The sequence below is a fragment of the Rousettus aegyptiacus genome, unplaced genomic scaffold (assembly GCF_014176215.1).
Source record: "Rousettus aegyptiacus isolate mRouAeg1 unplaced genomic scaffold, mRouAeg1.p scaffold_m13_p_7, whole genome shotgun sequence".
Taxonomy (NCBI): domain Eukaryota; kingdom Metazoa; phylum Chordata; class Mammalia; order Chiroptera; family Pteropodidae; genus Rousettus; species Rousettus aegyptiacus.
The window spans coordinates 59,975,796-59,999,447 of NW_023416310.1; the positions used below are offsets into that span (position 1 = coordinate 59,975,796).

The 23,652-nt window shown below is 42.7% G+C and overlaps 1 protein-coding gene across 1 annotated transcript in view; it reads right to left on the reverse strand.

Moving 5' to 3' along the window:
* The window catches only part of RFX8 (regulatory factor X8), a 51,677-nt gene extending 28,542 nt beyond the window's left edge, over positions 1 to 23,135 (reverse strand). Inside the window, exons 1-4 of the mRNA XM_016120746.2 lie at positions 23,060 to 23,135; positions 15,882 to 16,005; positions 10,607 to 10,668; positions 9,431 to 9,517 (exon numbers count right to left, since the gene is read on the reverse strand). Of these exons, the coding sequence (XP_015976232.2) occupies positions 9,431 to 9,517; positions 10,607 to 10,668; positions 15,882 to 16,005; positions 23,060 to 23,133 (347 nt within the window). The 5' untranslated portion in view covers positions 23,134 to 23,135. The remainder of the gene's footprint in view (positions 1 to 9,430; positions 9,518 to 10,606; positions 10,669 to 15,881; positions 16,006 to 23,059) is intronic.
* Between the last annotated feature and the right edge of the window lie 517 nt (positions 23,136 to 23,652).

Genomic DNA, 23,652 nt, shown 5'->3' on the forward strand with positions numbered 1-23,652 from the left:
CTTTTATACTATTTAACTGTGTCTTGGCCCATTCCATTTTATAAACAACTTAAATTACAGAATGATGACCTAGGGGTAACACCTTGGGAAGTGCTGAAAGTCTAACTCCTTCAGGTTCATCTTCTCAAGGCAAAACTCAGCAGCTGAGTTGCTCTGGGAGACAGAAAATAGGTTGTGTTTTCAGGCTGTGTTGTGGTGGCTGTCTCTAGGCTGGAGAGGGGCAAGGGGCGGGGTTGCTTTGGACAAATGGGAGCGTTCCTGTGGTGGGGAGCTTAGGAGTGTTACCTAAACAAGGGTGCAGTCTAGGTTGTAATTCTCCACATGTATGTATTTTGGGCTGCTAGGAAACAACCAGGTAATACATATCTTTTTGACCTTAATGAGTTCTAACCAGCCTTGTAAACCATAGGGTGGACAGGGCCAAAAAGCAGGTTGCAACTTGGACACCTGATTAGTACACGAGGGTCAGGCCCCATGGGGTTTGGCAGAGCCCTTTCAGGGGGTCCTGGCCCCAGGAAGCTTCAGTGCCAGCCCGGTGCCATGGCTGCACGGACAGAAGGAGAAGACGGCCTTCTTGGGGGCTCGAAAGAGCCTCCGAGGAACCACTGGTGTTCTCTTTGCCATCGCTGGGTCTACGGTGTCCACAACTGCCAGGCAGACCCCAGCCCGCCCCGCCCCTGTGCCCTCGCCCTCCTCTAGCACTCTGCGGTCTGAAAGATGGACCTGTGCCTTTCTGTTGGCCACACGACTAGCCAGCTGTGGACTTGCAGCCCTTGATTCGCAGGCTCTCGCTGAGACCCAGGCAGCCCCCTGAGCTCAGGAGCTGGCAAAAGAACAAAGGAATGGAAGAACAAAGGCAGAATGTTGAAGGCACAATTTTAGAAACTTTTTAAAGGCCTTTAATGTGCTAAGTTGGAAAAACTGCATGTGTGTGTGTATGTGTGTGTGTGTGTTGGAGGATGGAATAAGGGCATATATTCCATATATCCTGAGAGAAACATGAGACTATACAATTAATTTCAAAATTTACTTTAGGTAGATTGGGATTCATCATTTGGAAAATGACAAACAAGCTTTCCTTGAAACTTGTTAAGCAGGGATTTTGCCTAAGAGGTACAGAAGAAAAGTGCATTAAGCAGAGCTGTTTCTCTAGATCACACACACACACACACACACACACACACACACACACACACACACACAGCTCCCCCTTCTCCCCAGACGGTAATAAAGCACTTTCTACTTTGGCCTCAATTCTTCAGTAAGTTTCGAGGTCAGCAGTTATACCCGCGCCCGAGTCCCGATGTGGCTGCCAGCTAAACAAGACTGGAATCTGGGGAGGCCTGACTCCCGTGAAGCGGCGTTGCCTTGGACGGGGGCGCGGGGAGGCAAACGTTCTGCGTTTTGTGACGGGCTCCTTTTCATATGGCACAAACTGCACATATATAGTCATTTTTCCTTTTCAAAAAAAAAAACCCAAAAAACAAAAACCTCGAGCTTTTCATTTGTTTTAAAAACCAAGACTTTATTTCTCCCTGGTTTAGGGCAGATGCTGCCTTGGCAGTTTTTAGTGAGAGTCACCACACCCCCCACCCCAGTAAAAAAGAAGGCTGTTGACAGCAGGACTCCTGATCTGCTCTGTGGCTGCTTATTCAGGTGTCCGCTGAAGGGTGTCATCAGCACCATGGTCCTTAGCTCAGGACCATGGATGTGGGGGGTGGGGGTGACAGATGGTGTTAGAGGCCTGGGCACTGAGTTTCTCTATGGATGGGCTTAGGAGGGGCAGTATGGAGGAAATAGCATTTAGCTTGAAACGACATTTATTTTAGTTTGAGTATATACTCCTTTGCAGTGCCTGGTGGTGGTGTCTATGAGGACACACAGCCCCTCAAAGTCCCCCAAAGCCAACACTTTGCTACCAACCCTGGATCCCAGCCAGGCCTCTCTATGCTGATGCTCTCAGTGGTGTTTCCATTTCTTTCCTTAAAAGGTCCAGAAAAAAAAAGACAAGATGCCCTTGCACAGCCTCATTGACTCAGAGAGCTGCTCTTGGCAAACAGATATTCTACTCCCAGCCACTCCTAGCAAGGCACACTCTTTAACAATAACAAACAACAACAACAATTCAGATTTCTATTCTTCCCTTAAACAAGTATTAATAGGAAAATTTTGGTAAATTAGGCCTCAATTGCTGCATACAGAGAGAAATGCCTGCTTCCCTGGGGCATTCAACTTTGGGGAACCATGCAAAGACTCATTTGTGGTTTCCCGGGACTTCCCCTCTGGCTTTTCAACACTCTCAGAGATCGTTCTCTTCCCCAACTGTGAGAATGGGCCCTGAACAGACACAGCTGCCAGCAGTTGGGGTTGACGACTTCCAGGTATGTGTGTGTGGGGGACTGGCGCTAAGGAACTCTGCTCAGTCAGGGTGATGTGGACAATGCATGTGTCTCCAGAGGAAGAACAATGGGCTGCCATTTCAGCTTCCACACAGACAAAAGTGCAGGACAGTGCTTTGAAATGAAGGAAAAACCGAACTGTAAGCATGACAATAGGGACTGGGTGTGAGCAGAGGAAACAGGGCTCTGGAAATGTAGTGCTAAGAACAGACAGGGATGACTGTGGGGATGTGTCCTGGGACCTGTCAGCAGGGTTCTTCTGGGACTGTAGAATGAGGCTTGAGTTTGTAATTGAGATTTTTATCGAGGTAATTGTAGATTTACATACTGTCGCAAGAAATAATTCAGAGAGTTCCCTTTTATACTCCGCTCAATTTCCCACAATAGTAACATTTTTTGCAAGACTGTAGTACAATATCACAACCTGAGGACTGACATTTATATAATTCACTGATCTTACTCAAATTTCCCAAGTTTTACTTAAACTCATTTGTGTGTGTGTATTTAGTTCTATACAATTTTATTCCCTATGGAGATTCGCATATTCACCACCACAGACAAGATATAGAACTTTTTTCCTGTCACAAAGATCCCTCATGTTTCCCCTGTACAATCACACCTGTCTCTTGCTCCCACTCCACAAAACCCCTGGCAATCACTAATCTGTCCTCCACTTCAAAATTTTTGTCATTTCAAAATGTTATATAAATAGAATTATTCAGAACGGAATCTTTTGAGATAAGACTTTTTTCACTCAGAGTAATTGCCTGGAGATTCATCCAAAATGTTGCAGCAATAGTTTGCTCTTCTTCACTGCTGTATAGTACTCCGTGGTTTGATATATGACAGCTTGTTTAACCATTCACCCAATGAAGGACATCAGGGCTGACTCCAGTTTTTGCCTATTACAAAGAAAGCTTTTACAAACATTTGTGTACAGGTCTTTGTGTGGGCATAAGTTCATTTCTCTGGGATAAATGTCCAAGAGTGCAATTGCTGGTTTGGATGGTTATTATATATTTAGTTTTATAAGAAACTATCAGACGATTTTCCAGAGTCATTGGACCATTTCACATTTTTACCAGCAATGTATGAGTGATCCAATTTCTTAGTATCTTCACCAGCATTTAGTGTTGTGACTTTTTTTATTTTAGTCAATCTTATAGGCGTGCAGTTATATCTCACTGTGGTATTAATTTGCATTTCCATAACTATTAATGATGCGGAATATCCTTTTATGTGCTTATTTGTCATCTGTGTATTCTCTTCAGTGAGATGTATGTTTATGTCTTTTGCCCATTTTCTAATTTTTTTTTTACTGTTTAGTTTTGAGAGATCTTTATACATTCTAGATAGCAGTCCTTTGTCAGACATGTGGCTTACAAACACGTTCTCCCAGTACGTAGCCTGTGTTTCCATCCTCTTTACAGGGTCCTTCACAAAACAAGAGTTTTAATTTTGATGAGGTCCACCTTTTGCCTTTTATGAACTGTGATTTTGGTGTCAAGTCTCAGAACTTTTTGCCTAGCCCTAGGTCCCAAAGATTTTCTCCTACTTTTTTTTTTTTTAAGTTCAATATTGTATGTTTTAAATAGAAATCTGTGATTTATTTAGAGTTAATTTTTGTATTAAGTTGTAAAGTTTAATTGTGAGGTTCTTATTTTTGCATGTGGATGTCTAGTTGTTTCAGCACTATTTGTTAAAAAGCTATTCTCTTTCCATTGAATTATTTTTGAATCTTTGTGAAAATTCAGTTGAGCATCTTTGAGTGGGTTTATTTCTGGATTCTCTACTCTGTTTCATTAATGACTGTGTCTGTACCTCCACCAAAACCACACTCTCTTGATTACCTCAGCTACATAGTGAGCTTTCAGATCAGGTAGTGTCTCCTCCCACTTGGTTCTTCTTTGTTAAGGTCGCTTGAGCTATTTTAGGGCCTTGCCTTTCCACATAACTTTTAGAATAAGTTTGCCTATGCCTATGAATAAAAACTTTGCTGGGATTTTTTAAAACAACTTCACCGAAAGATAATTCCCATTCCATACAATTCGCCTATTTAAAGAGTGCAATTCAGTGTTTTCTTAATATGTTCACGGGGTCATGCAATTGTGCAGAAAAGAGATAACACGGCAGTACTGAGACTGCTATGCCTAGAAAGGGCTGCCTGCAGGACCGGCCCATGGCTGGCGCCTGGGAACTTGGTTCACAGAGTGTTCCCAGTCAACAGTTAACTGATAAGAGTGGTTGGCTGTGCCTAGACTGTTTGTGAAAATAATATGGTAGTTTATGCTGAATAACCTACTTTCTTTTGGGGAATCTGTAGTGTTGGCACATGTTGGGAAGGGGCTTATGTGACCAGCCCCCAGTAAAAACTTTTTAAGTGGCGTCTCCAATGGGCTTCTCTGGACAGAAACATCACACACACTCGTGTGCTGCATTTTTGCTCCTGGGGGAAGATGGGCTGTGTGTCCCTCAGGAGGGTGTGGGAGGGGGAACCATGGCCAGTATGCACATGGATTCCTCTAGTTCTATTTTTTTTTTCTCCTTATGATCTGACTATGTATCCTTACGTCTCCGTAGGAAATCTTATTGTAGTCTGCCTGGTTTATCTGGTGCCACCGGGGCTCCCTGCTGGTGCTACCCAAGGTAGCTGGAAGACTTTTCTCTCTGTGGGGGAGGGGGTCCCTCAACCGAAGCTCCCCAACTGCCTCTGGCTGGGGCAGGGGACAATGAAGCTCCCTGGACCAGACTACTTGCTATAGCTGGGTCTTCCTTAAACAGGTTAGCTCACACTCCTTTATCTCTGGTGGAAAAAGGGTATCTCATACCATCAAAGAAAGAGAGTGTTTTTCCTGTCTGTTTATTTTTGGCCAACTCCCTATTGTGACCTCTTGCCTGATCTTGTTAAAGATTGAGCCTCCCACATCTGTCTGGACCAGGCACTGAAGAGACCTGTAACCCAGAACTGTCAACAGGCATAGACATAAATCCCAGGAAAAGTCTGTCCTCTTTGGACAAAGGACCAGGAAAGGGAAGCCCACCAGAGACCTAGAGGGGGCTGCAACCCTCGCTCCACAACTGGGCCATGGGCTGGCAACCCAATCTGCCTACAGTGGCAGCTTCAAAGTCTTGATAGGCAGCTCCTTGCCTCCCACTCCACACCTGGGACACTGATGGGTGGGTTGATCCACCTGCATGGACAGTGTTGAAGCTCTTGGCCAATTCAATTCCCAGTCTACACTTGGAGCACAGAAGGACAGGCATTCTACCCACAGGGGCAATTCCATCAGAACCTGTGTCTTCCTGCCCTACACCAAGTAGCATAAGGGGACCCAAGCCTAGCCACTGGCTCTCCTCACTCCCTGCAGAAGGTGGCCCAGGGAAGTGGGTTCAGCCCCTACAGCTGGCTTCCGTAAGGAACTGATCAGCAGTCCCAGCAGTACCAGAAGAATGAAGTAGCCCAGAATAGCATTCAAGGGCTCAGAAAACTAAACTGTCTTTGGACTATAGCCCACAAAAGTAGGCCAGTATCCATATGCTAAACCTGACAAGGTGACTGCATGCTAAAATAGGTTTAAATAGGATCGAAAGTATCCTCCTAACATCATAACCCAAATGCCCAGGATAAAGTAGAAAATCACCCAAAAGATACAGAAATCAATAGAAATAAACCCACACATACATGGTCAATTGATTTAAGACAAACGAGCCGAGAACATACAATGGGGAAAAGGACAATCTCTTTAATAAATGGCGTTGGGAAAACTAGACCACAATCTTGTACCAGACACTAAAATTAATTCAAAACGTTTTAAGACTTGAATGTAAAACCTGAAACCATAATGTCCTAGAAGAAAACATAGGCTGTAAGCTTCTTGACATTGGTCTTGGCAATAATTTTTTTTTTTTGGATATGACACCAAAAACATAGGCATGGGTGTGGAGAAAAGGGAACCCTCATGCACTATTGGTGGGAATGTAACTTGGTGCAGCCACAGTGGAAAACAGTATGGAGTTTCCTCAAATATTAAAAACAGAACCACCATACGATCCCACGATTTCACTTCTTGGTATTTATCTGAAGAAAATGAAAAAACAAACTCGAAAAGATATATGCACCCTCATGTTCATTGCAAAATAATTGACAATAGCCAAGCTATGGAAACAACCAAAGTGTACACCAGGATATGAGTGGATAAAGACATTGTGGTATACATATATACAACGGAATGTTACTCAGCTATATAACAGAATGAAACCTTGTCATTTGTTGCATTGCATGGACCTCGAGGGATTATGTTAAGTGAAATAAGTCAGACAGTTTACTACTCGTAGAGCCAGGTAGTCTGTAGACTACCAGTCTCTGCTCTTATCCATGTATAGTCTTAGTCTTACATAGTATCATGCTGCCTCTTTGAGAGAATTACATTTATGTCAGTGAGAAATCTCAATGGGCCATCTCCGCCAGAGCTGTTGCATAGCCTCCTAACTGGTCACTCTGCCTCTTCTCCCATCTCTTTGTACAATCCCATCTCAGCAGAGTTGCCAGGAGGATCTCTATTTAACATGCAAATCAGACTGCTTCATGTTCCAGCTTGAGACTCTCCAGTGGCTCCCCATCATACTCAGAATAACACCCCTCCTCTTTCTGAAGACTCCAGGTCCCTGACAGTGTTTTCAGATTCTTCTCCTCCTCCTCTCCTGCTCATTCACCAATCTCCACCTTCAGACTTTCTTACTGTTCTTTGAACTCATCCCTGTCTGCCTCAGGCCCTTTGCACCTGCTCTTTACCTAGAATGCTTGTACCCGAGATGTTCACTTGGTTAGCTCCTTTTTTCACATTTCTGCTCTAAAGGCATCTTCACAGGGAGGTCTTCTCATGACTCCATTTTATTGTCTTCAGATCAATCTTGCTATTGTTGCTTTTTTAAATTGTCTTTACCCCTCACCAAAACTGACAAGATGAGAGGCTTTGTTTATCTCGTTTATTGCTTCATCGCCAGTAGCTAGAGCAGAGCCTAACTTACTATAGTTACTGAAATACTGGTTGAATGAACAAACGAATGAATGGATGAGTTATACAGTTTTCATTAACCGAAAACTGTAGAAATAAAGTTTTTATTTTGAGACCTAATTTTTCAAAGGAATTTGTTACACAGTTCTTATATAAAAGACATCATATAAGAAAATGGAAGACATTTTCATCAGTATAGTTCATAGATTATTAACAACAGTTTACCACTTATGACATTTTTGCCTTCTAATATGTACATATAATACCTTTAAAATGTGGAATTTCTAAGGGAGTTACCCTTAAATCTTAATGCTTTAAAAAAATCTTTTAATTGGCCAAGACCTTAGACTTTATCAACTATCAAAAGTGCGTTGAGTAGAGTAAGTTGAGTAAAGAGTACTTAAAAAGTGTTTGCTGGGCTTATCTCATAAATAATCCAATGTCACCTTTGTTCTTATCTTTGTCCCTTGATAGCCCTCCTCTTCCTTGCTTGAGGATACAGCCTATTTTTCCCCCATAAAAACCAATTCTACCCCCTCTATGTGACATAACCCAGAGACCTCAGGATGCTAAATACCTCTCACCCCTGCTGAGTGCCAGCCTTGTCAATTGTTTTGTGAATGTGTGCAAATCTCTCCAAACTGTCTGCTGGTTGACTGTTGGGTGGCTGTTCTGAGGCAAGCAGAAAAGCAGGTTCTAGCCCAGCCTTTCAGGAGAGTCTGGATCAGTAAATGAGAGAACACATTTACACAGGAAAGTTCTAATCGTCACTGAAATAAATCTCTCTCTTCCTTAACTTCTCTATTTCGGTTGATGTAATTTTTCCATCTTTGTGACTTAGGGATGAATAAGAGTTTGAAGAGGAAGAGCTGACTGTAAGCAGGACATAACAACTCCACTTGAGGTTGAGTTTGAGGTTTTGGTGGACCAGGCTGGGCTGAGTCATCTCTGCTTCCTTTTTTTGACACTGACTCAAACAACCAAAGACCCTGTGTCAAGATGTCTTTCAGATCTGCCTCCTTAGGGGTTCAAGCTTGTCTGAATAATTGGGGCGACCTGAAAGCTATCTTGGGCCATCACCCTCTCCTTCCTTATGTGCTTCCTGCTCTTTGCTTCCAGACAACACTGGGGACAGGAATAAGCAAAGTTCCATGGTGTCTTCCCTTGCGGAGGTTCCCATGATAATACCACACCATTTCTCAGAGGAATTCTCAAAGGTTTACAGATACCCTGCCCCCCAGCCTCATGTTCAAGGCCCTTTGATCTCATCATCTGGGTTCATCCTGTGCAGCTCTGCACTCTCCCACACAGCAGGTGCCTCTGCCTCCTCTTCCCTTTGTCTTCACTCGCATCCCTCCCTAAGCCGGGCCACCCTCTGCTCTCCTGTCTCCCTCCCTCATTTCACCCTCTCCACCTATCAAATTTGGAGGCTGTCCTTCATAGCTTAGCTCCAAACACATGTTCCCATTGACCCTTCATGTACCCTGCCCAAGACGTGTCCTCTATATGTCTGAGTTCTCATGGGACCTTTTGTACACTTTTGATACTCATCACTTTACACCTGGCATCAAGTTCGATGTGTAGCTCACTCCCCTGTTAAACTATCAGAGAGAAGGGCCCATGTCTTATCCATATTGGCGGCTTCTCATCCCTCCACGGTCATGAGGGCTAAAGGAAGTTTCAAGAAAGAAGTGGTCATTTCTGCCAAATCTGGCAGATAAATTGAGAAGAATGAAGATTCATTCAATGAAAAACGGCTTTGACAATTGAGACAATGATTAAAGTGAAAAGTATCTAAGGAAATGAATCAGAAATGCATTTCCCTGCCCCATAATGTCATCAGGGATTGATTTCCTGCCTGTGTCAAAGGCATGTCGATGTGACGGATGTTTCCATTGTAAGAAGGATTAATGGCAGAACAGCTGAAAAGCCAGCTAGAGTCAACAAAAATATGAATGGTTCTAATATTAATTAGGTTGTGACTGATATCCAAGCACTCAAACAATAGATACTAACCTGTGATATCTTTTTTCACCCAGAAGGTAGCAATACTGGGCATAAAAGAAAGAACTTTTCTTTATACAGATTCCATCATAATGATACCTGGAAAATAAAGGTTGTCTTAAAGATTATGTCAAACCACGGGTGTGCTTTATAGAAGACAGAGAACAGACTAGCTAATGAAGACCAGGGGTTCTTTTCTGGGTTTTATCATTGACTCCCTTTATTAGGAAAAGCTAATCAGTCAGTCATTCAGCCTGATCAATCTCTGTTAGGTAGCCGATTTCATTCTATTTCACACACATCAGCTTTGAAATGTTTGAAATGTTCAGCTTGCGAATGTTCTCCTCTGGGGACCCAGTTTATGACACTCTAATCCTAGAGAAATGCAACAGGGAGAGCCCCCTGCTGCCGCCATTAACCATCCTCAAGTGAGGTGAAGCTACTCTGAGGTTTCCTCTACTGGGAACTGGACTCAGTGAGGAAGCTAGGGCCTTCTCTGCAGGCCAGGCACTCCTCCACCGAGCCCAGGAAACCACAGCAGACTGTCTAGGCTCAGCAAACAAAAATCTTTTCAAGTGAAATGTTCAGCGTTGGGTTTGGTGAAATTTTCCACAGTCTTTACTCCTTCATGGGTGTCCAGGCCTTTTCTAACTTGGCTTCCATCCCTTCTCATCCATTTCCTGATCTCACTAATTACGGCCTTTTTAAAACAAACAACAAACAACAATAATAATCGAGTGACAGCTATAACACTATACACCAGTAACACTGGAATTTCATTTTGTGTTAAAATGTAGCCTCGGTACCTAATCTTCTGACTTTAATTCAAATATACTAATTAGAAATTTTAGCTCTGAGAGTAATTAAAACAATGCTATTATTCTATGTGTGTATAATTATTTAACTATTTCAACAATTAGCCATATTTAAGGTGTTAGAACAAAAAAATACATTGTGACTTTTGTATTTTAACAAAATCCCTAAGAAAATAGAAGCTAATATTTGGTTTCATCATCGGCTGAATTATTTCAAGCACTAGGATTTCGTCTGAATTATGGGAACTCTTTGGGTAGAGTTGATATTTTTAGTTTTTTGGTTTAGTTTTGCATTTTTTGATCATCCATTTTATGATTTTTTACAAAATGTTTGTTGTTGACATTTAAAATAAAACAAAAATGATAAACCTACCTGGCACTTCCTCTCGTGCCTAGTCTCCGGGTGCCAAGATCAGGGAAAACCAAACGCACAAGCTGAAAGAATAAGCCAGATTTAAAGTTGCAGTAAAAAGATTTAGAAATAAAACTTCCAGTTTCTTCTCTTATAATGTTTAAATCGTATTTCCCCTCTCCTGATGATAAAGAAAGTATATGTAAATGAAATTTTAAAAGGACAGACAAATAGGAAGAGGAAAACATTCCACTCAGAGGAAACTGCCATTTAAACCTCAATATGGTTCCTTCCGATCTTTTTCCAAAGCCTTAGTTTGTGTATTTCTGTGGTGCACAGATGAAAAAACTGGCATCACACCATTAACACGTTTGCAATCTCGCTTTCTACTTACTTCCGTCCACACTGTACCATAAACATTTCCCATTGTCATTAAGAATTCTCTGAAAACAGGGATTATTAACAGTTGCATAATAGTTCATCGTGTAAGTGTCCATAATTTTACTGTTTTCCTCTTTTTCTATTGCGATCATTTTCACTTTTTATTATTCATTTGTTTACCTAATTTTTTTAAAGTTTTTTAAGTTTTCGTTAGCAAATACTATTACAATATTGAATAACATAGCTACTTCTGATTCGAATTCTCATCTACCAGATATCATTTTGATGCACATTTTGTTAGATAGCACTGATATTATGTTTATGATCATTAAAAAAATAAAAATCTGTTCCAGTTTCCTAATTATAAGAGGTCCATGGCATGCATGATGTTCAAGGGCATGTCTGTTGAAAGTGGAAATCTCAGAGCATGGTGAAATTACAAACGTACAGAGGGAGCATGGAATCCGTGGTGTTCTGCACAGTCAAGTAATGATGTCTGCTAATTTTCTACAACCCCCACCATAATCACTCAGTCTCCTCTTCCGCTTGGTTTCCTGTTGCACCCCTTTCTTTTTTTCTTAGTTTCCAAGCAGCAGGATTTGACAGTGTGGTGAAACATTCCTCTTATCTGGCTCCAGGCCCTACCTCTTCCTACAGGAAGCCAATGAAGGAACAGGGAAAGTAAGTCTTACACAGTTAAAACTTGAGGTTGGGAGGCCAAACTGACAGGTCCCTTCAGAGAGGGAGAACCCAAATATACAGATGGAAAATAAATGGCAAGAGATAAAAGAAAAGTCAACGAGATCTAAATGCAGAACCAGGAGCCAGAAATTCCTACTTTAACAGATTCTGATAATTGTGTCTCTTCTTAAGAAAACCCCTTAAAACCTTCCCTATATGTCTAGTTGTAAGATACTAGGTAACTAACAGAACTTTTATGAATTACAAAACAGGCTTAGATTCAAGGCCCTAGAAAGCAATCTGGCGTTCTGGAGTGAGAAGCAGAAATAAATTGACTAGTCATTTGGCAGTAGAATAATCAGTACATTTTATTTTACTGAGTAATTCCAATTCCAGTCTATGCTGTGATTTCATTTTGTGATCAGGTACACCACAGTTAAAATTTAAAAACCAACTGAGATAATTATTTCCGAACAATGTAGTAAGCAAAAAATGTATATACTTCACATTGAGAGAGCTCACATAAATCAATAGGAAAAACACTGATATCTGATATATCAATAAAAAGGGGTCTGGTGATGATATCTGTACACACAGATACATACAACCAAAACACATGCAAAAGTGCTTGTCTTCCCTAATCACACAAAAAAGTGTAAGTCAAGACAACTAAATATAGTTCTTACCCAACAAATATTCTAGGTTAACAATATGATGGATTTGGGTATAAATATCAAGAACTACCATGAGGGGTATAAATTGGTTGCAATTGTCTAGAATCTCTCCAGGGAAATTATTAGATACAGATGGAGATTTATGATACTTAGAGTAGAGAAAAATTATAAATGAACTAAATTTTCAATAAAGAAAATGGTTAGATGAATTCTTGAACATCCTAAAAAATGCTTTATAACCATGTGGGTGCTTCCTATGTGCCAAGCCTGTTCAATTCTCTTTACATTAATTTCTTAAAAGCATCTTATGAAGTAGGCGTTATTATAACATTACAGATATTCTCATTTTACAGAAGATGAAGTTAAGGCACATAAAGATTAAATAACTTGCGCAGGTTTTAACCTAATTAGTCTGATTACAGGCTTAGTGATGTTAGAAAGTAAACCATTGGTGCATCTGTCTGTGTGTGTGTCTGTCCACCTGTCTGTCCATCTGTTCATCCATATATCAGTCCATCTATCCATCCAACCGCAAAGTATCCAAATAGGACGAGGCATGAGGACAATAGGCAGCAAAGTAAATTGTGAAACACATACCCTAGGGTATTCACACCCTCAAACATTTGGCTAAAATTTGGTTTTAAAACTCAAAAAAGCCTTCGACTTGAATCACCCAGAAAGATGTAGAGAGAGGAGGAAGTGTGAGGGGATTTCTTGTGGCAAGACCACCCCCTCACCTGTAAAGAGTGTATGGAACCTGGTATGGTCCTATCACCTTAGGCCTATCAGAAGGGGAATCATGGATTCACTCAAGAGCTTATTGTAAGGCCCGTGCAAGTAGTGTCTGACCAGGGCATAGAGCTCCTTCCTGGAGGATGGGCGATGGATGGCCAGTGGTCGGGGCTGACAGGCAGAGGAGAATGGCCACTGGTTTCAGCTGGCACACCCACAGTCTGCTCAGGTCAAGGATGGCTGAGCAGTTTCTGTGACGAAGCTGCCACATGTGAGAAAGAGCTGAAGCCACCCAAGCCCAGATTCTGCCCAGCAAGGGCCTAGGACGGGCGGTCAAGTTTTGGCAGGAGTCATTCACCAACGCAAGGGGTGCATACTAGAACATTTCCTGGGGCCGCTCCAAAGAAGCCACAGAAGGAACCAGGGGACGAGAGTCTGCCTGGCTCCCAAAGCATGAAGACTCACAGTAGAAACTGTCCAGCCATTTTTACCTATCCCGTCCCAGGGGGGTCAAACCAGCATCCAGTAAGGTGGGGGAGGGAGGAGGAGAGAGGAAAGACGAAGACCCCACACCTAGTTCTCTGCTGGCAAGAAACCACACTGTAGATCGGGAAAAGAACTTCAAACTCAGTTCAGATTATAGGACTGGACAGTCTAAGCATCAGATACTGTTCAGTAAATTAGAATGACAACCGAGCTTTGTATCACCAAGAATTTCTGGAGTGGTCATGCTGCCTTCTCAAACACTCATTCAAGGCAGAAGAAGACTCACCCAATGAGCAGACCAAAGGAACATGGAAACAAAGACAAAGTCACTGTGTGATTACTCCCCCCAGTTCCTGCTGGTCACACGTGTGCGTACATGCATGCGAGCATGCAAACAAACCACACACTTGGCTACATCTCTGGACGGTGAGACCATAGCTCTTTTATACATGTTTCTCCAATTCTCACATTTTCTCTAAAGGGAGTGTATTACTTTTATAATCATAAAAAACATCAGTACAAGTTATTTTGAAAAAGGAAGTCAGCGTTACGGAAATTCCCTCATCCATGTAAGATTATCACTTGCACCAGGAATGAGCATCACCCATCATGTGCCCGGGACTGCAAAAGGGAACAAGAAACACTTCAACATCTGCATAGGCAACCCGTGTGGGATCTGGAATCAGCTCCATTCCCAGGGGAAAAGGGAGGAAATGAGAATTGGGTATTTTGTTGTGTTTCTTGTAAACATGCTTTGGGATCATATCCTTTTCCTCTTCCTCTCCCTTCTCCATTGAGTCACAAATTCAGCAGCATGGTGTCCCTTCTTCATGTCAGCTCATTGGACTGGCCCATTCTTTAGGCAAATTCTCAACAAGAGCTGGAAGATCGTTTCTCGGGGAATGGATTCTAAGGGGGTATTAAAATGAAAAATGCTAAAGAAATGCCCACTGTCACACACTAGAGTCTCTTTCTAACTCCTTCTTTGGAATACTCTGCAGTGGGACTGTCCTAGAGGTGAAACAACTGCTAAGAAAATATAAAAAATGTTTTGAAAAGGAGTCTTGGGTTTCTTAGAAAAGGAAGTAGAGATCATACAGAGCCACAGCATGTCAAGCTAGAGTTGGCCCCCTTCCATTGGATAATGCTGCCAGGCAGGGCGATGAGGAAAGTGGTGTAGGGCATGGGGTGGACCAGTGCAAAGAAGCCAAGTGCCCGTGGTTTAAGGATGCATCAGAAGGAGAGAGAAGAGCTGCCCAGTGACTTAGCTTCTAGCCGTGGGCTGTCACAGATGGGAACCACCAGCCACATGCAGCTAATAAGCACGGCGGCTAGCCTGAACTGAGATGGGCTTATGTGGAAAATACACACCAGGTTTTTGAGATTTAGCATGAAGAAAAAAAATGAAAAATAACTCAATGACTTTTTAATATTGATTCCATAGTGAAATGGTAATATTTCAAATATTTTCGATTAAATTTTAAAATAATAAAAAACTATTGTCTTTAAAAATCTTTTAATCTGACGATACTAAAATATTTAAAATTATGTCTATGGCTCCCAGCGGATGTGTGTTGAATAGTGCTGGACTTGATACTGTGAGGCTCGGTCAGACATGCAATTGGATGAGATGAGATGCCCCTTTTCCTTAGAGCCCTGATCTCCTCCTGCTCTATTTTCTCCCTTAGCATTTATCCCATCTATTATACTGAATATTATATCTTACATATCTGTCTCCCCCAACTATAATTGAATGAGTTCAACAAAGGGCAGGCATTTTTCTCTGTGTTGTTCCTTGTCATATCCCCAGGATCCAAAACAGTGCTTGACACAAAGAGGCTGCTCAATAAATATTCATTGAATGTGGAGGGTCTCAAGTAGACTTCCTTCCGTGCTAGTGCTTGCTATAGACCGTATGTTCTAAACAAAGTTCCGGATACAGCTTTTAAGATCCCGCAAGTTCTATGAGTGCAACCAAATTGTGGGAAGCATTGGCTGTCTGAAATGCAGAGGCTCTTAGAAGTTTTGTGGTGCTGAGTTTGGGTACTTCTAGGTGGATATAATGGCCTGGCTAACCTGGTGGAGTGTCTGAAGCTGCCATAATTGTTCTCTTTACCTTTCTCGGGCCCTCAACCATGAGGTGTGAACAAAGGACAGAATGGCTTTTCCATGGAGATGAAGTAGTATGTTAACCATCTGGTCAGCTTTCCAGAGCAAAGCCAATCACGCCCATTGAGAACCTATTAGGCCCAAACAAATTCTAACATTCGTTATCAATTAACTTAATTACTTTTTTTTTTTTTAACTTGGTGAATACTGTATATTTTTTCTTGACAACTTACCTTCCCAAATGTGGCCGGGTTGACTTGGTTTTGGGCATTTTGCCCACAGGTCTCCACATAAATCTCATACATGAGGCAGCGAGGCACACTGTACCCTTCGCAAATGCAGAAATTGTCCACCAACCTGTGGACAAAGACGAGGAAGAGGAAATTGGTGTCTGTTTTTCTAGAACAGGACATTTTGATCAGGATCAGCAATCAGACACAAGTGTGGGATCCAACTAAATGAAATATGTTTGATTCATTGACTGCAAAGTCTCACCAATTAGCATCGATACTCTATCCTTCTGTTTTCGGCCCAGAGTTAAGAATATTGTTTGTGGACCTTTTGATTACTAGCATGGTGAATTTTGTTGTTGTGGTTTATATTTTTGGCATGTAGGTATATTAGAAAGAAGTCCAAATTATTGGGCTCAGTGAACATTGTTATTTAATGTAGCTTTATAAAGGTTGCAGCCAAGATCTGTATAACTATAAAGTGGAGTATTTACTCTCTAAGATATAAAACAATACCCCCTCATAGTCTATTATCCCTGCAGGTGACTGCAGGGGCCAGTGTGGCTTCTCAGTCCCCATGTACCTGTGACCCAGGGCAAGAGGGCACAGCTCTTCCTCCCACCCCCTCTATCTCTGAAATAGTTGTTTGTATGACTTTTAAACCCAAGTGATTTAGAGTGGATCACTATATTTTGACTTTTAAAATTACAATAAAATGTAAAATTCAAGACACCAAGAGACAGAGAGACAGTACACTTTCACTCTCCTTTATCTCCTGCTGGGGACAGAGCTAAGTGACATTCAAGTGTGATCTGCAGCAACCTAGGCCTCTACTCAGGGTGAGACCTTCAACTGCCCAAATGAGCTAGGGCCCTGGGGTGGGTGGGGATCACCTGGGAACGAGGGACTCTGCCAGTGGCTTACAGCCCACAGCCGGCCAGTAGGGACAGCCAGGTGTCTGTTCCAGCAACAGGTATGTGAGTGTGTGGGGCAAGTAGCGAAGGTGACTGGGGTCACAAAATGTGGTCCGTAGTGACATCCAAGTACAACCTTCCCTCTTCTGGTTGGGGACATACTGTCAGTTTTCTCCCCATTCTTTTCAAGAAATACATAAGGCAATCAGCATAATTTTTAAACACAGAAAAATTTCTAGAACTTTACCAATAACATATCTTCTCCTTTCTTATTGATGACATACAGCTTATTTTCTGGGGTGCAGCAGGGTGAGGCCTAAATTTACTTTCCTTGAGAGCTAAAGACCATAGCTAACTCCATTGGCTTCCTAGAAGAGGGAAAAATCAGTATGTGGGCAGTGGGGGCGACTATCTGGCCCTGAATGGGTTTCCATCCGGTAACAAATTACCAGAGGTTGGGTGGTTTAAAACAACAGAAATTTATTCTCTCACGGTTGTGGAAGCTGAAAGTCCAAAATCAAGGTGTCAGCAGGGTTGGTTCCTTCCAGAGGCTCTGAGGGAGAATCAGCTCTTTGCTTTTCTCCTTACTTCTGGTGATTGCCAGAAATCCTGGGAGTTCCTTGGCTTGTTAATACATCACTCCAATGTCTTCCTCCATCTTCACCTGGTCTTCTCCTGAGTGTCCTTTCTCTCTTATAAGGACACCAGTCATTAGAAGTAGGGCCCACTCTAATCCAGTGCAATTTTATCTCACTGGATTTCACTAATTACATCTTTCATTTCACTAATTACATCTGCAAAGACTCTGTTTCCAGATAAGGTCATATTCTGAGGTTCCATATGGACATGCGTTTTGGGGGACATTATTCATCTCAGTACAAGCCCAAGGAGGAGGTTTTCTGAGATTCCCCCATGACATTACTGTGGGAACCTGACACCTCAGGTATTTCACAATGGTTGAAATATAGCTGCTATTGCACCAATTATTTGGCTCAAGGTTGAATAGAGGATGATGTCTATTGGTGGAGTGACAAATTTGTATATCTAGGTGAATTGTATATTTCTTTAGTTAAGACACCACTTGTTGATATATGAACTCTACCCAAAGTATGACAGACAACTGGCTAAGCTTGAGGAGCTGCAGCAAAATGTGACAGGCATTAAGTTCAAACTCACTTTTTTTAAAAAATAACTTATTTAAATTAGTTTCAAGTATACAATACATTGGTTAGACATCTATAATGTTCATTAAACTATCCCCCCTATTGCTCCCTCCCTCCCCTGGCCCTCCACTTAGCCATCATATTAATGCTAACTGCATTTCCTTTGCCATGCTCCCCATGCCCAACTATCAACTACTAATTTGTACTTCTTTGACCCTTCATCCCATTCTCCCAGCCTCCCAACTCCCCTCCCCTCTGTCTGTCACCAAATTGTCCACTATATTTGTGAGTCTGTTTTTGATTAGTTTGTTCTTTTTGTTCCTTAGATTCCTCATGTTAGTGAAATCATATGGTATCTTTCTTTCTCCATCTGACTTATTTCACTCAGCATAATAACCTCTAGGTCCATCTATGTCATTGCAAATGGTAGAATTTCATTGTTGTTTTTAAAAATTTTTTTTAATGGCTGAGTAATATTCCATTTTACACATGGACTATAATTTCTTTATCCAATCGTCTATTGATGGGCATTTAGGTTGCTTCCGTATCTTGGCTATTGTAAATTGTGCTGCCCTGAATATCGGAGTGCATAGATCCTTACAAATTATTGTCTTCATTTTCTTTGGATAAATATCCAGAAATGTAGTTGCTGGGTCAAAAGGTATATCCATTTTTAATTTTTTGAGGAATCTCCATACTGTTTTCCATAGCAGCTGTATCAATTTGCAATCCCACCAACAATGTATGAGGGTTTCCTTTTCTCTGCATCCTCACAAATATTTGCTGTGCTTTTTATTTTTAATTTATTGATGATAGCCATTCTGACATGTGTAAGGTGATATCTCATCATAGTTTTAATTTGCACTTCTCCGATTATTAGCGACCTTGAGCATCTTTTCATATGTCTGTTAGCAATCTGTATTTTCTCTATGGAGAAGTATCTATTCAGGTCTTCTTCCCATTTTTTAATTGAATTGTTTGTTTTTTGTTGTTGTCGTTGAGTTGTATAAGTTCTTTATAAATTTTGGATATTAACCCCTGATCAGATGCATCATTAGTGAATATCTTCTCCCAAACAGTCAGTTGTCTTTTTGTTTTGTTGATGATTTCCTTTGCACAAAACACACTCACTTTTTTTATTCACAGCTTCTATTGATTTGTCACAGAATGGTCTCCTTAAAAAAGAAATGTACGAAACACTTGCTCCTTAAAATAAACTCTAAATTTTTACAAATTAGTTTTCCTTGTCGCAGAAATTCATTTGCTCCGGGCCTCTGTGAACTTTTGTTCCCTCTTTCAAAATGGCACTACTGAGTCTGCTATTAACAAGAATAACAATATAGGTCTTTGCAATCTTTTCTGCACCACACGCACCAGGAAGGGGCTGTCTCCTGGTTTGGTGCCCTGGGCTGTTGCTCGGTTCACTCCATCTCTGACCATATGCCTTTGGTCCTTTATCCAGAGTTTCCAGCCAGGTCTCAGAGACTGGCCTGTGGGAGGTGGTCAGCAGGCATTAACCGAATCAATGGAAGTTTTGGAAGTGGGCATTGGCTTGTCCTGGAAGAGCATCTCTATCCAGGGACAAAGGTCTACTTCAGCTCAAACAGAAGTTGTGCCACTGTGTTGTCTCCACACACACAAGAAGTTATGGTCATGACTTACCCAGGGCTTTGAACCTCACAGGCCTAGGTTTAAATTCTGACTCTGCTACAATTCATAGTTTTTGTGATTAGAAAACAAGTATGTGATGTGCCTAGTAGATTGCTGGCACATGGAAGTGCATGTTATCATTTTATGTGTGCCTCTGAGATCCTGAGTAGAAGCAAGGAAGATGTCCATGTTGGCAGACTGGCAGCACAGAAGTACCTGCGGTAGGTGAGCCTGACTTTCAGCTACATGTGGCTCCAAGGAGAGGCTGAATGAGGAATGTGCGGGCAGCAGGGCTGGGCAGATCTGGTGAGACTGGTCACAAATTTTACACTGAAATGTCATTGGATGATACACCATTATACTAGTGTACACTATCCAAGTTCGAAGTGGGTCAGGTCACTGACTTCCTTGCTTGGCTGCGCAATAACAGCATTTTCCAGTTCTCACAATCAGACAAGGTTGCTGGCTAAGATCTTAAGAACATTCATGATGTTCTCCTTGTATTGGCTGATGGACAATCTGATAATGGCCAACTTCAGAGTCCACATACCTAGTCCTGCAGTTCTCACATTTTCTGATTGCTCCCTTTTGTCCTTTGATTCAGCCTTGTCAAAAGCTACTATGAATTCTGTACCTTAAATAAATGTGCATTTTATTAATTCCAACAGAATCTGCAGAAATTTTAAAAAGTCATATTTACATGCAGGAGATGGTTAGTCTACAGCCAAACTGAGCATGCACAGAGATTAGAGGACTCTTAGAGTTTTGCCTGAGGTCTGAAGCCTGTTGGGTCTGCACTGCCCAGCAAGGGAAGTCAGATGAGTGCAGTTCAGCTCTGTATGCTCCCCAGGGGTCTGAGCATTCCTCTCCTAGTTTCTAAGTCCCTACTGCCCACAAAATAGAAACTTCTATTACTTCTGTCCCCAGACACTGTCTGCTCCTGGTGGGACCTTTCTTTCTCCTTGGAGAATGTATATCATGTGCTGATGACAGTGCCACCAAAGTTTCTAAAAAACATTGAGGACCTAGGTAGTGACTTATTGATAATGCTGAAAATGGAGCATTTCTTCCATGGGACAACAATTGGTCCCTCCCTGATCTTTGGCACGGAAGCCTGAGCTCACTCGCCAGGACCCACTGCCGCTCTTCTGGAAGTTGGTCTTCCTGGCGTCTTCTAACATCCTCTAGGATGCCAAGGCTCTGCATTACAAACTGAGAGGCTCTGCTGTGTGGCTCTCTTTTTAATTATTTATTTTTCAATTGTGGTAAAATATACACAGCATGAAATTTACCATTTTAAAATATACAATTCAGCAGCATTAAGTGCCTTCACATTGCCGGGCGACTATTACCACCATCCATCCCAACAACTCTTTTCATCTTGCAAAACTGAAACCCTGTCCCCATTAAACCCTAACTACCCATTTCCCACTCTCTACCCCACTGCCCTTGGCAACCACCATTCTGCTTTCTGTCGCTATGAAACCGGCCACTCTAGGAACCTCATATAAGTGGAATCACACAATATTTGTCCTTTTGTGATTGGCTTATTTCACTTAGCATAGTGTCCTCCAGATTCACTCATGTTGTGGCCTGTGCTAGAATTTCCTTCCTTTTCAGGGCTAATAGTCCATTTTATGTATAGACCACCTTTTGTTTGTCCATTCATCTGTGATAGACACTTGGGCTACTTCCACCTTTTGGCTATTATGCACAATGCTGCTATGAGTGTAAGTGTATAAGTACCTGGTTGAGTCCCTGCTTTCAATTCTTGGGGGACATACCCAGGAGTGGCATTACTGGGTCATATGATAGTTCTACTATCAATTTTTTGAGGAACCTCCATATCGTTTTCCATAGCAGCTGCACCATTTTACATTCTCACCAACAGTGTGCGAGGGCTCCAATTTCTCCACATCCTCACCAGCATGTTATTTTCTATCTTTTTTTTGTTTGATAATGGCCATCCTAATGGGTGCAAAGTGGTTGGGGTTGTGTTTTTAATGTCAGTGTTAAAGCCACCAATACGAGCAATCTGTTAAACATCCCACCTCCTAGACTGGATGCCTAAATGCCAGTCCCTCCATGGGACACTATACCCTTCCTCACCCCTACCCCTTGAAAAGCGTGACCCTTGTGGGTCAGAGACCTGTAAGAGCAAAAATTCATGGCATAGGACTTAGTTAGGTTCACTGCTAAAATGGTCTATAGCACCCTAAGTGACTTAGGGTATGTGCAGTGTATGCAACCTGCTTCTCTCAGCTCACAAACACCCTTAGGACGATGTCCAGGTATTTTTTTTTATATCTTGAATCATTATTGCAAGACCCGGGAGCACAACTGCAAACCCCCGAAACTCCAGTTTACCGAACAGTGGCCTGAAATAGCTGACAGAGGCATTCTCAGGGTCCTTTCTTTTAAGATGGAGCCGATAGCTGGGGGCTCTGAGTTAGGGGGTGTAAAAGAAATAGAACACTGCTGTGTAACACTCTGAAAACATTGTGTTTTAATATTTATTCTTTGGGATTTTTCTCTTAAGCAAGATAAAATACATCAAAATTTTTTCTTTTGGAAGAAAAGGGTAAACATTTAGTCCTGTTTGGGTTGTAATCACAAACACACCCTTCATTTTTCTATTTCACTCATACAACTTTTTCAGAAAGTCTTGCCTGAGAAATATTCCTTAAAACAAACAAGCAAAACAAAGTAATCAGATATCCACTAGTTATTCACGTTATAAAACTGAGGTTTTAGGACTGGTTTCAATTATTTTCCTATTTATAAAGAGCTACAAACCCATGAGTTTCATTAATCTCAAGGGCTAACGGTATTTTTCTTTCCAGTTTTTTCTCCTCTATTTAAACAGCCAGAAGTGAATTTCACAATCTGGAATGCATTGTTATAGCTAAAAATTGCTTTGCTTTTAGTTAGAAAACATCCCATTTTGGATCTCAAACTAAGAAAACGTTTCCTTTGCTGGCCAACGCCCCCGTGCTTTCTGCTGTAAGTGTAAGCGCGGGTTCAACACACGAGCCCCCCTCGGTGGCGGCGGGCAGGCTGGATTGCTTCCCAAGACAAGGGTGGCCAACAGGGATGCCCCCGGGAAGAGCTACACTGCCCATTGCTGCTGACTCCCGACCAGGAGGCCTTTGCTGTGTGCGTCCAGTCTGGTCCTTTCGTGGCTACGGTGAGCCAGCGTTAAAAGGCGCCAGTCCTGGGTGTGAGCAGCTGTTCTTTTAGACCTTTAATCGGGGTCCAGAGCGCGGGCCATCGCTCCTCCTCGCACTTGGTATTCGTCGTAGGTATTGTGGGCAGCAGCGGACGGAGCGACGCCTCCCCCCTTCTGGCCCCACCGCTTCCATTCTAAGGGCCCGGAGCGTCCCCCGCCTCCCCCCGCCCATCCTCCCAGCCCAGACCTCAAAACCCGGCCAGCAGGAAGGTGCCGGCCGCTCACCACTGGATGATGCCGCTGTGCAGGCCCCGGCCGCCCGCGCCGCCCGATGGGGAGGCCGCCACGCCCTCGGCCATGGCTCAGCCCCGGCCGCAGCTCCGAGTCAGGCGGCAGGCGGCGGCGCTGCACCCGTCCGGCCGCCGCCGCTCCTCGGTGTTTACTTTAGAGTGGGGCGCGTGGCGGGCCGCGAGGGCGCGTGGGGCGCGCGGGGCGCGGAGCGCAGCCAGCCGGGCTGGAGCCCACGGCGCGCGACGGAGGACGATGCTGCGGCCACGCCCTGTGAGGGTTAGGTGAGGTGGGGGGTGGAGGGTAGTGGATGTTGCCTCTCCAGGATCAAAAGATCGAAAGGCGGAAATACACGTGGCGCTCCTTTCACCTTTCCACCAATCAACCAAACAACAAGCAACAGATAAAAACCAATATACATGATATTTCAAATAAAGTCCCGGGTGTTCGTTTGATTGGCAGCGGTCCTCAATCCTGACAGCACTTCGGAATTACTTGGGCGGGTTTCAAAAATACTGGTGCCAAAGGGCCACCCCAGAGGTTCCGGTGCAATGGGTGAGGTGGGCCGAATTGGGTGACTGAGCTTTTAC